Consider the following 16,282-nt stretch of genomic DNA (forward strand, 5'->3'; position numbering starts at 1 on the left):
ATTTTGGTCCAGGACTTTGATTTCAGCACTTGTAATTGTAATTCCAACAGACCAACACTTTAAATTCCATTATGTGCCCTTGCCCTTCAATGACTTTGAAGCAGACACGCCTTGTTAAAAATACAAATGGTTGAAAAGATGACATTTTCAAAGATTAGAACCTAACTATAGGTAAACTTGAACTTGACAGATTCCGGACAGAGTGCACGCTGAGTCGCTGACTGCATCTGAGTTTATGGATGATCATGTCGTGAGTGAAAATGTGTTGGCATGTAATCGGTTAACGTGACGCAGTGCTTGCGTCCAATGCGCTCACTGCGCTACTGCCGGGGCTGGATGATGATGGTGTGCGGCGGGCGGGTCACTGTTCAGCCATGAAGTTAAACAACCACTTTAAATCCAGCTGATAAGGTGAGTGAATGTGTGGATTTCGAATGATGCTGTATCATGCTGTTGACAGGGATTTGTACGTGGTGCGATCACTTCCTATGTGAGGTAACGTGATCCTTGCTGAAACGCTTCTATAGTTGGTAACATAAAGGTAACATGAACGCTAGCTAGCAGCAGCATATGTGGGTGTTTTACAGGGCTGGTCTGTCAAGGAGCTCTCAGAAGACAGAGACTGCATTCTAGTAGCTGACTGGCACCACGTTAGTATTTATTTGTGTATTTTAGTTTTAAAACTCGAATGCTGGTGCAAAGACGCCCAGCTAACTCATTTTACTTACTTGACCCTCAGGGCTGGTTAACCAGCTAGAAGGCTAGTTGGCGATATGTCAACAAAAATGGCAACTGTTCCTGCAGATCTGGAATTGGCCTGTGTAATTTGCATCTGACCAGCTGGTAGTATGGTTCAGAAATTCAGATTCCCGATTAATAGAGAATACAGCTGAGCTAATGATCTATCCAATCATCGCAACTTCACACTATTCCTTAAGTTATGGTTGACTTGGTTGTATAATTGTATTTTATTAGTATACACGGACTTTACGTACGATAGTCTTCTGCTACTGATTACGAACAGCCAGACGCGATCTTGCCTAATATCCTATTAACATCCTATCTAGCAAGCCACGAATAGCGTGAGCTTCTTCGAATTATGTAATATATGAAATGCGACCAGGTGGGGTCACTGTCATGCTCTCTGCGTGTCAGGGTATCTAGTGCAGTGGGCCACAGATAGCCAGAACATTTCATAACATAAGCATCAAGTGGCACTGTGGCAGGACTGAAAGTAATAACAAAGCTATTTATAGGCCCACCCAGTTGCCCTGTCCTTGCAGAGTAGCAGTACAGAGGTTGGGTCCATGCAGGTTACAGGAGCACATAGTGGTCTAGTCTAGTGGGGTGTTCTTTTGAAACTTCAATAGAAGTTTTTTTTGGTAATCCCCCCCCCCCCCCCCCCCCCCCCCAATTCATCTCAATCATAACCCCTCTGGACATGGAGGGGACATGTTGGCACTGAAAGTCAAAGTCTAAAATGTTTTGTGCAGTTGTAGGCTTGTATGTACCAGAATTGAATACTTAAATTGAATTCTACGGTACTGCATATCAGATGCGTACCAGGCTCTCTTTCATACCAACTGCCATCAGACTATAGTGCATAGTAGTAAATAAAACATCTACTGATGCACAAACCTGGACACATCATCAGTGTTATCTGGAATCATTGGTGGATGTTTCAAGTCTCGCAACAGACACCCTCCTCCAGGGGACCCGACCGAGGCTGATCAGACCCCGGCCTGCATGCTACTGTCCACTACTGCCCACACTGTCTCTTGGGGGCTTAGAGACAGTCAGTGGGGAAGATGGCTGATGAGATGCTAGCAGCAGGAGCTGGGCTTGGCGATGCTATAGGCACTGTGGGTTGGCTCCACACCTGGCTCGTCCTTCGTCTGACCAGAAGTGTTTCCCCTGAACAGCAAACATCTCAGCCTCAGTCGGGGTCGAAGAAGAAGAACCCTCTGCAGGTTTTACCCTATCAGTAGCTTGCCTTTTGGGTTCTTCCTCACGGAAGAAGTGGTTTGGGCTGCCAACCTAGCCTGATTGTCAGACTCTGAGCAAACCAGGCTACTGCCAACCCTCTCAACCCCAGGTTGCTGTCTCTCCGGCCGTCCTCTGTCTCTCCAGATGTCACCATACTGTCCGTGGTCGTCACCAGTCTGTTCCGGGTTGTCACCAAGGTTAATTAAATAAGGTTAGGAAGCGAAGACCGTACGGTGGACTCCATGTTGCTCCCTGGAAGGAAAGAAACATGCGCAATGGGCCGCCAACACTTCTGCGTTCAGCTTCCTTGGTCTCAATTGTGCATGTTTCTTTCCTTCCAGGGAGCAACATGGAGTCCACCGTACGGTCTTCGCTTCCTAACCTTATTTAATTAACCTTGGTTGTCACTACTCACTGGTACTGCCACTCCCAGAGTCTTTCAGTAAATAAAATCACACTTGTGTGAAGTGAGTGGTGCCTTTCATCACAATGATGACATTCTGTGCTCAAACAGACATACACACAAAGCTGTGCATTGGAGCGGCTGCATCGCTCAAAAACATTTTATATACGTAATATAAACTGTACTCTCTCCCTCAATGCATGGTCCTGTGTGATTATTGATTATATGTCCATATGTGTCTGTTGTGTTTCTGTTTGTGTGGTGGTACATTATTCATTTTTTATCACATTATGATGCTCTAACGCCTCAATTTCCCATCTGGGATAATGAAGTATATCTCATCTCGGGCTGTTCAGTTAGTATTAACCTACCTGATGGATTTTAAAAAAAAATATAACTCATTAAATTGATTGGTTGTATTAACTGTTGCACCCCTACTGTGTCTCTCCTGTAGGTTTGCGTACGCCACTGGTACACTGTTCGTGTACCTGGACTGTGTTGTCAGCCATGGCTGTGACATCACAGCTTCTCCGTAGTATACCGCGTTCCAAGCTCTTGGCCTCCAGGCTGTTACCGTGCCAGCACCAGTCCCACTTTGGACACTTTACGTGTGGACCTACTGTGAGACAGCCCTTCCAAACATGGCACTGTCGCCTGCCCTCCAGAGGATACCGGACCACCTCAGACCTCCACAGTTACTATCTGAGCCCTCCACAGGTCAACTCCATCCTCAAAGCCAATGAATTCAACTTCAAGGTATAGATGATGCTGGTTGACACAAAAATGTTTGCTTATGTGACTATTATTTCAAACTCCTGCCTCAATTACGATTAATGAACGATTATTAAAAATAGACCACGATTTGTTGTGTTTGTTCAGTTGATTATATACATATATATATATATATATATATATAGATATATATCTATATATCTATCTCAACCAAAAATGTTGGGTTTATACAGATATTATCTGTAGATAATATCAGCCCTAAATGTCATTATTCAATGTTTCTTCATATGTGTGTTTGTGTGTTTATTCTAGGTTCCAGAGTTTGATGGGAAGAACGTGTCTTCAGTGATGGGTTTCGACAGCAACCAGCTGCCAGCCAACTCTCCCATTGAGGACCGTCGCAGTGCTGCCACCTGTTTCCAGACAAAGGGAATGTTACTAGGTGTATTTGATGGCCATGCTGGCTGTGCCTGCGCCCAGGTACAAATTTCTCTACTTCTAATAAATGGTAAATGGTAAATGGTGCATTTATATAGCGCCTTTATCCAAGGCGCTAATAACTGACTTTAATCTAGTTAGCAAAATATTGATCATCCTCATTCTTGTGAACTGTAAATGTGATGTCATAGTACCACCCTCCTCTTCACTTTTTCTCCAGTTATTCCATGAACGCCTGATAACAGTTATTTTTGCATAAATGTCAGAATCGTTTAAATTTACAAGCGATTTACAAGCTCACGATAAGACACGTTGAGATTTTGTAAATCCTAATTGGCCCTGTTTTGCCCATTACTTAGGTTGATTATTAGTACTGATCATTATTAATAATTCTGTGTATATTCACATTATTTATCATAATTGTCCTGTGCAATTTATTTACACGTTTCAATGTTTAACGCAAAAAAAACACAATTAAACCATTAATCACAATGGTTTGTATGACAATTCATCTTCAACTGAAATGTCATGATTGTGACAACCCTGTCTGTCTCCACCAGGCATTGAGTGAGAGGTTGTTCTACTATATAGCTGTATCACTGCTGCCTCATGAAACCCTGTGTGACCTGGAGGCAGCAGTGGAGTCTGGCCGGGCCATCAGCCCCATTCTGCAGTGGCACAAGCACCCTAACGACTACTTCAGCAGAGAGGCTCAGGGTCTGTACTTCAACAGTCTCCGTACCTACTGGCAGGAGCTCATAGACCTCAACAGGTAATGACAGCACCATGTGTCTTGAAAAGTAGAGCATATCTAGCGTTGTGTTTACATTTAAAAGGTTATTCTTGGGGGCATAATTGCCTGATTCATGCTGATAGTGGAGAGAGACAGGAACGGCAGGATAGAGAGAGGGGATGACATGCCCCCGTCGTGTTGTGAACTTGTAGATGTGCTATTTTCACTAGTTTGGCTCCCAGGAAAACTTTCTCTTTTGGATCTTGAGCTAAAAAGATTGGGATTATTGTTGTAGATAATCCAACACAGTGAACTGTGCTACGTGTGTGTGCATGTCCCGCCACCCCAAGCATCAGCTATAGATGACCTTCCAGCGTCCCTGGTCTGATCTAATGTCTATTCTGTCTCTTCCTGCGCATCACTTAATGACATGGCTCTGTCTCTCCATTCTCAGCCCAGGGGAGGTTCCAGACACCAGGGAGGCATTGTTGAATGCCTTTAAGAGGCTGGATAATGATCTATCCCTAGAGGCTCAGGTGGGGAACTTCAGTGTCTCTTTGTCAAATTGTTTACTTGTTAACAAATGTATGTATTTGTATGCTAGTTGCTTGTCCACAGATGCTTGGTATGTTATTTAGACAGATGCTAGGTTTAATGTCTGGACCTGCTGTCCTAGTTACTTTGTGGCACTTACCCTGTCGCTGGTTGACTAGAGTTCATGCCACTTACTCCAATCTTGCACTCTGTAAGTCACTCTGGTTAAGAGCATCTGCTAAATGCCGAAATTGGCCTTGTCTACATTTCCAAAAAAGTATTGATTACTGGCCGGGAGAGCAGAATAGATGTATTTTTCCGAATGCTTCTTGTATGTGCTGTAAACTATCTGTTTCTGTCTAGGTGGGAGACCCAAACCCCTTCTTGCACTACTGGGTTCTGAGAGTGGCCTTCTCTGGTGCTACAGCTTGTGTGGCTCACATCGAAGGACCAGATCTGTACGCATGTTACATTCTTTACCCTTTTATACCTTGCTATTTAACTTAAAAACTAGAATCTATTGACTTGTGTCAAGAAAATATATTATTATGGTTGTCCCGATCCGATCACGTCATTTTCAAATGATCGGAATTGGATTGGGACGTGATCAGGACTTCCCTAGTATAAATATTATATCGATATCATGATATTAAACTGGATATTGTCTGTGATTTTGGATATTGAACTATTGTGATATGGCATAAGTCTTCTATAAAAATATAAATATCCGATCGGGAGAAATCGGTATCGGCAGATGCTCAAATTCAAATGATCGGTATCGGATCGGGAGCAAAAAAAACGTGATCGGGACATAATTGTCATCATAAGCTGTGGTTTGACACCTCTTCTCATGTTCCCCTCAAGGTACATAGCCAATGCGGGAGATGGTCGGGCAGTGTTGGGAGTGCAGGAGGAGGATGGCTCATTCAGCGCGCACACACTCTCTAACGACCACGCTGCCCAGAACGAGGACGAAGTGGCTCGCATACGGAGTGAGCACCCTCCGTCAGAGAGAAAGACAGTCATACGACAGGTAACACACCGCTCCTTCTGCTTCTGTCCCAGTACCTGCTTTGATAGACCAGGCTTCGCTCAGACTGAGGACGACCTCCCAGCTTTTGTTGCTAAAGCTATATGGAACCAATTGGAGCGTTAACTTCAAAAATATATAAGCATTGCAGAACCAATCCAAATGGAGAAGAGATTATTGAAGCTTTCCCCTCTTTCTGTTTCCCGCCCTCTGTATTGTTCAGGACCGGTTGCTGGGCCTGCTCATGCCGTTCCGTGCGTTTGGGGACGTTAAGTTCAAGTGGGGTATTGAGTTGCAAAAGCGTGTGCTGGAGTCTGGGCCTGACCAGCTCCATGAAAATGAACATACTAAGTTCATCCCCCCCAATTACCACACGCCACCCTACCTGACTGCTGAGCCTGAGATTACACACCATAGACTACGGCCTCAAGACCGCTTCATGGTGAGAGTCAAATGTATTCATATTTACCTCCTACATATATCAGGGTTTCTAATGCATTTATTACTCTGCACATGTCTTTCTTGATGACTACAACTTTCATGTCTGCTGCCTCCAGGTGATTGGTTCCGATGGTCTCTGGGAGACTCTCCACAGGCAGGAAGTGGTTCGTATCGTCGGGGAGTATTTAACGGGCGTGCAACAGCGTCAGCCGCTTACCGTTGGAGGTTACAGGGTCACCCTGGGACAGATGCAGGGGCTACTGGAAGAGCGGAAGGCTCGCATGTCTTCTGCCTTCGAGGATAACAACGCGGCCACCTACCTCATGCGACATGCAGTGGGAAACAATGAATTTGGCACCGTGGACCATGAGAGACTTTGCCAGATGCTGTCATTGCCTGAGGAGCTGGCTCGCATGTACCGTGATGACATCACCATCATCGTCACTCAGTTCAACCCACATGGGATCGGAGCACAGATACAGGAGGAGCGGTCTTGAGCCCAAACCTCCTAACAAGTCTTTTGTTCTGCTGAGAACTAATATGCAAACATACACACACACACACACACACACAAACATCAGTAACCATGCACATGTACCATAAGCACACTTTCTGTGGACATACAGGCGTACTGAAAAAGTATTTAGCAAATCATATTTTACCATTTTTAACAGTATTCATGTAAAGATATTGTCTGCATTTGAGTTCTGTATGAGAGTTGAAATGCTAGATAATATGCCAAGGTGAGGCAAGTGAATTTTGCCTTGAGTTTTCACAAGTTTACTTTAAATAGGAAGATATTTATGTTGACAACATCTTTTGTTGGACTTTCCAATATAGTGGAAGTCCCTGTGCAATGGAAAATATCAAAGAGTCACTGCTAATGGGAAACACATTGCACTTTGTGCCAAAATATTCAACCACCAGGCTTGCTTTGCTACTACTCCTACAGATTGTGTCAAACTCAAGCAAATTGGTACACATTATCTGTGTGGTCACTTTTATCAAAAGGTATTTGTCCGATTTTATTCCAATTGGCTTTCAGAGTTATCAGGTTGGCAAATCATGACGCAGCATCCAATTGCCTTGAAACTTTGCACACACACACTCCCAGTAGGCAAAGGAAATGTTTCTAATTTGCCTCATTGTGGCACTTTAACAGCCCCCTTCACATTTTGGCTTATGACATTTGAACCATAGGTCATATAATACACATATTTTTAGATTATTTGGATTATGACGGAACTCTCCATATAGGCCCTAAACTACTTCCACCATTTTTGTTTTACTACTACAAATTGTGTCAAACTCAGTTATATCATCAAGATTTATCAGTCAAGATTTTTCATATTCCATTCCAATTGGCTATGTCTTTGCAGGCCATGGGTAAGCGACCTGGCCCTGGCAGAGAGCTGCACTCCAAGGAGAGCACTTGTCTTTGTTTTCTTTCAGCGATGGAGTTGAACTGAGTTGTGTGCTGGCAGTACCACATTATTATACCATTATGCCTGCACTGACAGTTTGTAATCATGAGTACCACTTCAGTGAGACTGTTTTTTTAGCCTTCTTTTCCACTTTAGAGCTGTTTCTGCTCATCGGAAGCTGATGTTACAATAGGATTGTTTGTCCTGTCCATCCATGATAAAAGTAGGGAGTGTCTGCCTCTCTCATTCAGACACACCTTTTCTTTTGTCATCAAAGTTTATTTTATAGACACCTGTTTTAAGTTCTTACCATTTGTTTTGCATATGAGATGCAGTTATGAGTCCTGGAAAGACTTGTTAAGCATGCTGCAATGGTTGGAAAGGAATGTTGCTTTTCTATCACATAGCTTCATCGAGAGGTATAATTTAAAGAAAAAAAGCGAATGACTACCACCAATCTGCTTGAATTAGAGTTCTGGTCGTACATTCTACTGCTACTGTAGAGTCCCTGAGACGTCACATGGCCAATGGTACATTCTACTGCTACTGTAGAGTCCCTGAGACATCACATGGCCAATGGTACATTCTACTGCTACTGTAGAGTCCCTGAGACATCACATGGCCAATGTGGGAACGAAAAAGAGAGGAAAAACATAATTATTCCAACGCTCTGCCGTGTGCACAGTATTCTGTCCACTGGTCAGAGTCAATGATTTAAACCACTTTAATCCAATTGTCTGTTTCTGCAGCAAACATTTGGTGAAATCGAGTCTACAAACTCATAACACGTTGCTTTGCGACGTGTTATGAGCTAGTAGATTGGTTTCAGCACAGACATTGTGTAGAGGGAAATATACTAGAGGATGTAATATAGAGTCAACTACGTTTATAGGATTCAAGTGGTTACATTCTTTTATGGTTTTCTACTGACATAACAGCTCTGACAAGCCTATAGGGCAGGCCTATTCCCTCTGGCAGGCCTGTCGGTCTGAGGGCAGGTGGCTGTAATTTGTACTTGTTCTGGCACTTTGTGTTCATGAGCATGTGTGTTTTTCAAGGATTGTTACGGTTAAAAGGGAAAAGTTGTTTAACCCGTCGGGCCTCTCACCACCATCGTGTCGACTTTGCAATTTTTGTGCTTGTTGTGTACACATTTATGGAAGATGTACAGGAAGTACTCAGCTGGTATACTGTAACGTTTATTTTGGTTTATATACATACTAGGTTTGTCTTATTTTGTTGCAGGGAAGCTATATATTGCCTTACCTTTTTTCTTTTTTTGTGGGTCATTGCATATCTGGTGGATAGTTTGTTACTGGTAAGACAGTCTAATCATAATGACATGACACACAGCCACGAGCTAGCCTCATGGCGGAGCACTGGCGGAACACTATTTCTTGTCCTATGGCTGTGCTGGCTGTATTCATGGTCAAATGAATGAAGAGAATGTAACGCTGAAAGAGGCTGTCAGAATACTTGAAGGTTATTTATTCAGATTTGGCAATTATCTTACATGTCCTGTATCTTAAATCGTATGTAAGTTATATGTGACATACTTTTGTATTTGCATTGTTTTAATAAAACGCTGAATACACACTGTGTGTATGGGGGGGACGGGGGACCGCTGAGACATACTGTACATGTCTAGGCCTCTGAGAAGAACACCCAGTTCTGCGGCTGCCACTCCCCTTGGAATGTAGTTGAAGCAAGCACCACAAAGGTCGATGTGATCTCAGGTTGCACATAACTGAAAAGTGTGTGAAGGTCGAGGCTTTTCAGCTCAGGCCATGGCGTTTGTTCTGTGTAAAGTAATTACCTGGCCAACACAGGAGAAACCAAGTTACTGCAATGCAGCTGTGCTGTTCTCTAACCAGAATGTTGATGTTCTTTTGCAACCATAGGGGACATCAAGTAATGGTTAATCAATGGTTTATAAGTAAATCTTGCATTTTGGTACATATTGGTTGTTGGCATAGCAGTAGGAAGACTCACTGAAATCCAAAAAGTTGCAGGTCAGTCTACAGCCCTGCACCTCCAGAAGGCTCACAGTTGTACAAATAAATATTAGTGTAAACAGTGAACAAAGGGTCGGAATGCTGGCCCTTGTTTGAACAAGGTTATTATAAGATATTGGGCTGGACATAATCTAACAGCCTTAAATGTTCTACTAGGCTGGGAGCCAGGTGTGGCTCATGGCATGGGATGTTCTGCTAACTATTGTTCTGATGGTCTAATATCTTTGACCATCACAAGCTCATAATAATAACCTGGGTTAACCCCCTAGGAAGCCATGCCTGTGCACAGTTAGTCAATCATCAATAGCTAATCAATAAATAATAGTTAGTCACTGTCAATGATCTAGCAGGTTCCTGGTCTACAGTATTGCCTATGTACATTTGTATTCTGTATACAATGTGTAGGATATTGAATTGATAAAAGTTGAAAAATGTTGAATACTGTTCTACTGCTTTCCCTTATATAAAAACATGTCCTGGCTTACATTTTCATTCCCAAACATTTGTAATTAATTAATCAATATTAGGGACGCTTATTTAGCCATTACAATTATATACTGTAGTTACCAGATATTTGCCAAATGCCACCACTTGATGGTGCTGTAAGACCATGAAGAATACGTTAAAGGTGCACCACACAGTATCACAACTTGCATTGTAGGCTACAGGCTACAGCATCATTATTATCAGACCAAAATTTACTCTGGCTTCAACTACTGCATTGTGTTGCTTATAGCTGTAATTTAGAAAACATAGATTTCAATATAAGATCTTACAGTACACTGGACTGTTAGTAGGCCTATGTCATTATTATGTAATTATTAGCCTACTTTCCAGGGAGATAAAAAAAAATCACAATTAAAGGTAGAATTGTAGAGATGTGAGGCTCTGTCACACCAGGCCCCTCTCATAGCACTGAATGACAGGGGGCTGTCCTGTTACAGGAATGGTAACATTTTACCATCTCTGTCACAGGGCCTGACATCCCTTTGACACACCCGGTCATGAATACTGACCATGATACTGACATCATGGGCGCGTTCTGAAATACCGCACCGGAGCGCACTCGCCTATTAGTTTGCATTGCACAGTACGCTCTGTGCGCTGTTTCCGAACGAGCCCGATACTGAAACACCTGCATCGTGCAATTTGCAGATGACACAGTGGTGGTGGGACTGATCACCGGAGATGATCCCATGCAGTCTAGAGGGCGAGGCTATAAGACTAAAGTCTAAGTCGAAACAATTAAAATTTCCTGTGGTGTATGCTGATGTTTTTATTAGTAGTAGTAGTAGTAGTAGTAGTAGTAGTAGTAGTAGTAGTAGTAGTAGTAGTAGTAGTAGTAGTAGTAGTAGTAGTAGTAGTAGTAGTAGTAGTAGTAGTAGTAGTAGTAGTAGTAGTAGTAGTAGTAGTAGTAGTAGTAGTAGTAGTAGTAGTAGTAGTAGTAGTAGTAGTAGTAGTAGTAGTAGTAGTAGTAGTAGTAGTAGTAGTAGTAGTAGTAGTAGTAGTAGTAGTAGTAGTAGTAGTAGTAGTAGTAGTAGTAGTAGTAGTAGTAGTAGTAGTAGTAGTAGTAGTAGTAGTAGTAGTAGTAGTAGTAGTAGTAGTAGTAGTAGTAGTAGTAGTAGTAGTAGTAGTAGTAGTATCGTATTATGGAGTGTACTTCTACATCCTTGTGACAATAAACATCTTGAATCTACTGATTCATGATGAATCATGATGCTGAACATGAACAATATACTGACATGATCCTAACCATGATAGCCTATACTGCCATGGTTGACCTGCATGATACTGACATCATCTGTATCATGTCAGTATTAATGTCAGCATTATGGTTAGTATCATGTCATATTTTATCATATCTGCTCCCCTTTTAGTGATTTGTGAGGCTCTATAATGTCGGCCTGAGGGCAGGAGGCTGTAATCTTATCTTACTATACTTGAAATGAACCTTCATAAATCTTGAGGGAACAGATCCATCCATCCATTCATCTTCAACCGCTTATCCGTAGTCGGGTCGCGGGGGCAACAGCTCCACCAGAGTGCTCCAGACTTCCCTCTCCAGAGCAACATTAGTGACTTCCTCCTGGGGGATTCCGAGACGTTCCCAGGCCAGTGAGTCGATGTGTTTCCTCCAACTGCGCCTTGGTCTGTCCCGGGGTCTCCTCCCAGTGGGCCGTGCGTCGAGAACCACCTCAGCTGGCTCCTTTCCAGGCGAAGAACAGAACAGATCACTTCCAATAATAAGGCCCCTAAATGGGTCCCTAAGGGTGGAGAGTAGACAGTATAGGCTACAACAATCTGCTGAAGATTTCTTACCACTCGATGATTTTGGCAGTGTTGTCAGATCAGAAATACAAGTATAATTTTTCACCTTGATCTATTCTAAATCTATCTATTCTAAATTCAAGAAAAGCTGTCTGTCTGTCTGTCTGTCTGTCTGTCTGTCTGTCTGTACACTTCCTTAGCACAGAGCAAGACTGCTGCTCGCTTAGACGGCCATCTCAAAACGCCACGGCACACAGCCTCAAGGAACCTATCGCCGCACAGCCCTGTCCTCCAGCCCATGTGTCATGCAAACACCAAACATTTTAACAATCATCTTAATTTAATTCATGCATGTCACCAGTGAAATGCATGTTGGGAGGGACACAGATTAATGTATGGGTCACAGTTTTCCGTGCAACATTCCCCACCACACCGGCACCTCCCCTTTTGGTTAGAGCGTTCTCACTGACTGTTCCTCCTGCCAGGCAGGCAGCAGAGCCACACACAACTTCTCCCGACACGGCGCATACTACAGTGATACAAGCGCGACACCCGAGACCAACACAGGACGCCTCTCTCTCTCCCCTCTATCTTTCTCTGTCTCTGAGTGCAGTGCACAGAGACAGGAATAGGCTACACAGGGCGAAATGTTTGCGATAGCGTAGCCTACGCCCGCTATAGCGAGACAGGACATAAAATCTTGATTTTCATTACATAATTCTGTCTCTCTCAGCATCAACAGAGCTGGGACTGGGATCAGCCTCAGCACCACGCTGTGAGATATGCCCATTCGGAATTTAGGATCAACGCGGTCGCCTACCACTTCTTTCCTGCTTAATTCTTTCTACCACCACCGCAATCTACAAAGCTATGCCAAAGTAATTAGCAAAGTTTAAACTGCTAGAACGTCACTGGATATAACTTTTAACTACACGCGGGTGACACACTCCTCTCTAAAGTTATTTGCAAAGTTTAAACTGCTCGAACGTCACTCGATATAACTTAACTACCCGGGTGACATACTGAGTCCCATTCATCCCGGGACGGGTGAATTAGCAGCCACGTTACATGCGCCGACACCACAAAATGGAATAAGCAGGTCCATTTGGCTACACTCTTGCCGTCGAGAAAATAACATGATATGATCTATCTATAATAACATTATATAAATAATAATATAAATTATAATAAATAAATAACACTTCCCTCCCAATCAATGTGATCTACTATATCGCATAACCCACACTGTACATTTCCAGTTCATATATTAGAACGGGTAAGGCCTTAGTAATTATAATTCTTGAACTTATTACATCCAGTGCAAGACCCCAAATCATAAATAAGGCTAATAAGAGTAAGACAGTACAGTACAAGAAAAGAGAACTGAACAGCGTAATCAATTTTTACATATAGAGGGTATATGCAAGCTTAAAGTGAATGGAAAGATTGAGTGGCAAATCGAGTGACAAAGTGAGTTTAACGTTGTTTAACATAATTTAATGCAATCGGATAGGACTTTTCTGTTTGGATGTATTGGCTGTCAAGGCCAGAAAGTATTTTTTTGCCAGGCGTTGCTGCATAACTTCCGGGTATAATGATGATGTCACGCATATACCCTCTATACAGCAGATCGCATTTTTCCTTCCATTATGGTTGCTAAATCACACACGATGCTGGGCCAAGAATGCATATCATAACCTGTATGTCTAGTTCTCTTGTATTCCAAGACAATATGATCTGTACAGAGAGTACAGAGAGTTCTGATCTCTTAAACTCGATGATAATCTATATAGCCTAATCTCAATTTCATGAAAATATACAGTACCTGTCCACAAAGGATTAATGTTGTTATTGTGTGTGTATGGCGTGGTGCCTGCCAAGGGTTATAAGGTTACAACCACAAAGGAAAAAACAACAGGCCAGATTCTTCCTGCTAGCTCCTTTCCTTGAACAACTGATGTATCTGTAAATAAAGAGTCCTGCCTCATTTCCTGCTTTTGTCATGTAGTTTTATGACTGATTGGAAGTAAATTCAAGGCTGTGACATGGCTTAATCTTGTGTGATTGTTCTTTATGGTTGTTTCCATTCAAGGAATGACAATAGGCCTACTTGTATTAAAGATTAGACTTTTATTGTCTCCACCAGGTCAAAGGCATGTGGACTGGGGAGAGTATGTTTTGCACTTTGTCCGTCCGTCCTTCCGTCTGTAGACACCTTTCCATTGAAACACACTGTTGCTGAATGTCATGGCGGTTGGGACTTGACGTAATGATTTTGAAATTCGTACTTTTTTCAAGATTAGGATAATGACAGTGATAGGTAACCTCATCAGATTCTTAAATGTGTAAATTCTGTGGTGAATGTGAGGGTATAAGGTCTGCATCTTCCTGTATCTTCCATCACTTCATTCATTATCCTTTTCTCTTGCTCTCTTTTTTTTCCAAAGCTATCACATTTCCTACCTTTCCTACGTTTGTCAGAGATTTGTGTGTGTGTGTGTGTGTGTGTGTGTGTGTGTGTGTGTGTGTGTGTGTGTGTGTGTGTGTGCGTGCGTGCGTGCATGCGTTCGTGTGTGTGTGTGTGTGTGTGTGTGTGTGTTGTGGAATGTGTTGCTGGGATACAGGTAGACAGAGCGAATGCAGATGTAAACACTGCAGTGGTTCTGGGACGGACTAGGACTTTATGAGACTGTAACTCAGGACATCCCCATCTCCCTCTCAGGCTCAATCCCCCACACCTCTCTTCATCAACCGTTGGAGGCTTGAGCCCAATCTTCATCATAGTATAAATAATTGGTTAAAACTAACGGATGTTCAAGTGAAAAATGTGACAAATTGCAGACAGGGTGAATGACTCATAGATGTGGCACGTGGACTTGGTTATATTTGTGGAAATGATTCTCATCTCCTCTGCAGCACATGTAATCTCCATGGTCAACATGAGGGCACGTGTGTGTTTTTTTCCCTTGCTGCTCTGGACACTGACAGATTATGGACTGGGCCAATGAGACTCAGCATATACAATAGAAGTTCCTTGTAACAGAACTAATGTCTGACCAGACCGGACATGTATTTTTAAGATTTTCCTATTTTTATTTTTATTTGTACATGCAAAAAATATTTCTGCAACTGCACATTTGCACATAGGCCTCTGTATTTATTTACCCATCCTAACTATTAGCTGCAGTGGGCGCTATTAATACAGAGCCCAGGGAGCAGTTAGGGTTACGTTTTTTGCTCAGGGACACTTCAAAATATAGGCCACGGCCATAGGGGAATTCTCAGATGGCCTCTTCAGCTGTGACTGCTCTAATGAAAATATTGTAGTAGGTTATAAACTCCTGTACGATAGAGTGTCTACAGGTGCTACCTTGACCCACATGCCTTACAACTCGTGTTTTCGTGTCCACTTTCGTGTCCACTTCTGTGTAGTGTCTGGGGAAGGGGGTGGGGGGGGGGTTAAGAATAGAATTGACCCAGGGGCCTCCTTCTTAAATCCATCCCTGGCTGAACGTGTTTTCGTGCGAGGGCACAGTTATGCTCAATGAAAGCCCTTACAATCATGCCTTCTTTCCCCCAGCAGGCTACAGTTTAATAAGAAGCCCTATTCAGCCTCCTACTGTCTGTGCGATGAGTCAGAGCATTACACCCTGCGGTACATTGTCGAACACTGGTCAGAGAGGGACAGAAAGGAGGAAAGTGACTGAACGTGACAAATGAATTACAGTACAATAGAAAAGCACCTTGAGGAGTGGGAGGTCGTGTTGACAGCGTAATGGTGAAAGCATGTGTCTCATGTCACCTGAGACACATGCAGCTCCCAACAAAATAGAGGGGTATGTGGGTCCATAGGCGGTCACCAACACGTGCACACTCACTTATACACATGCACAGGTATATACCATCGAGATACACAAACACCACACGCATGCACGGATTATATGTGCGCGCAGCCGCGCACACAGACTAACCACAATGCAATGAAAACTAAAGTTGTTCCCACCTGCTCATTTATTAAGAACCGCAGCAAAGGTATGCAGTGAGTTTTACACAATGTACAGTGTACTATGTTCATAGCCTGGTACAGACGCACGTTTGAACCAGGACTGCAATTATGGAGTGGGGTGGAGGAATTAGTCTCAATAATTCTATGATAGTGCCAGCTACCCCATAGGCGTACTAAAAGCTTGCAACTGTACAGCATCCAAATTCAACATTCAGCTTACGTTCTACACATTTCATTCATATCCAAACATCAAGTGATTGTTATTATCATCA

The 16,282-nt window shown here is 42.9% G+C and overlaps 1 protein-coding gene and 1 long non-coding RNA gene across 6 annotated transcripts; one reads left to right on the top strand and one right to left on the bottom strand.

Moving 5' to 3' along the window:
• The first annotated feature begins 273 nt into the window (after positions 1-273).
• pdp1 (pyruvate dehydrogenase phosphatase catalytic subunit 1) lies at positions 274-9,317 on the top strand. 5 transcript variants are annotated; one of them, XM_079502532.1, is made up of 9 exons: positions 274-411; positions 2,844-3,145; positions 3,434-3,601; positions 4,120-4,331; positions 4,747-4,828; positions 5,190-5,284; positions 5,691-5,859; positions 6,080-6,298; positions 6,414-9,317. In XM_079502532.1, the coding sequence occupies exons 2-9, from the start codon at positions 2,897-2,899 to the stop codon at positions 6,792-6,794; spliced, it is 1,575 nt and encodes a 524-aa protein (XP_079358658.1). In that variant the 5' UTR covers positions 274-411; positions 2,844-2,896; the 3' UTR covers positions 6,795-9,317. The 5 variants fall into 5 exon arrangements, with proteins under 5 accessions (XP_079358658.1, XP_079358659.1, XP_079358660.1 ...); XM_079502533.1 differs by lacking the exon at positions 274-411 and adding an exon at positions 421-495; XM_079502534.1 differs by lacking the exon at positions 274-411 and adding an exon at positions 521-541.
• On the bottom strand, positions 8,158-10,632 carry LOC306924157. Its single transcript, XR_013790134.1, has 2 exons — positions 8,357-10,632; positions 8,158-8,258 (listed from the first exon to the last, which is right to left on the bottom strand). It is a non-coding gene; the product is annotated as an uncharacterized lncRNA (long non-coding RNA).
• Positions 10,633-16,282: the final 5,650 nt, after the last annotated feature.

Source organism: Electrona antarctica (genome assembly GCF_951216825.1).
Source record: "Electrona antarctica genome assembly, chromosome: 6".
Taxonomy (NCBI): Eukaryota; Metazoa; Chordata; class Actinopteri; order Myctophiformes; family Myctophidae; genus Electrona; species Electrona antarctica.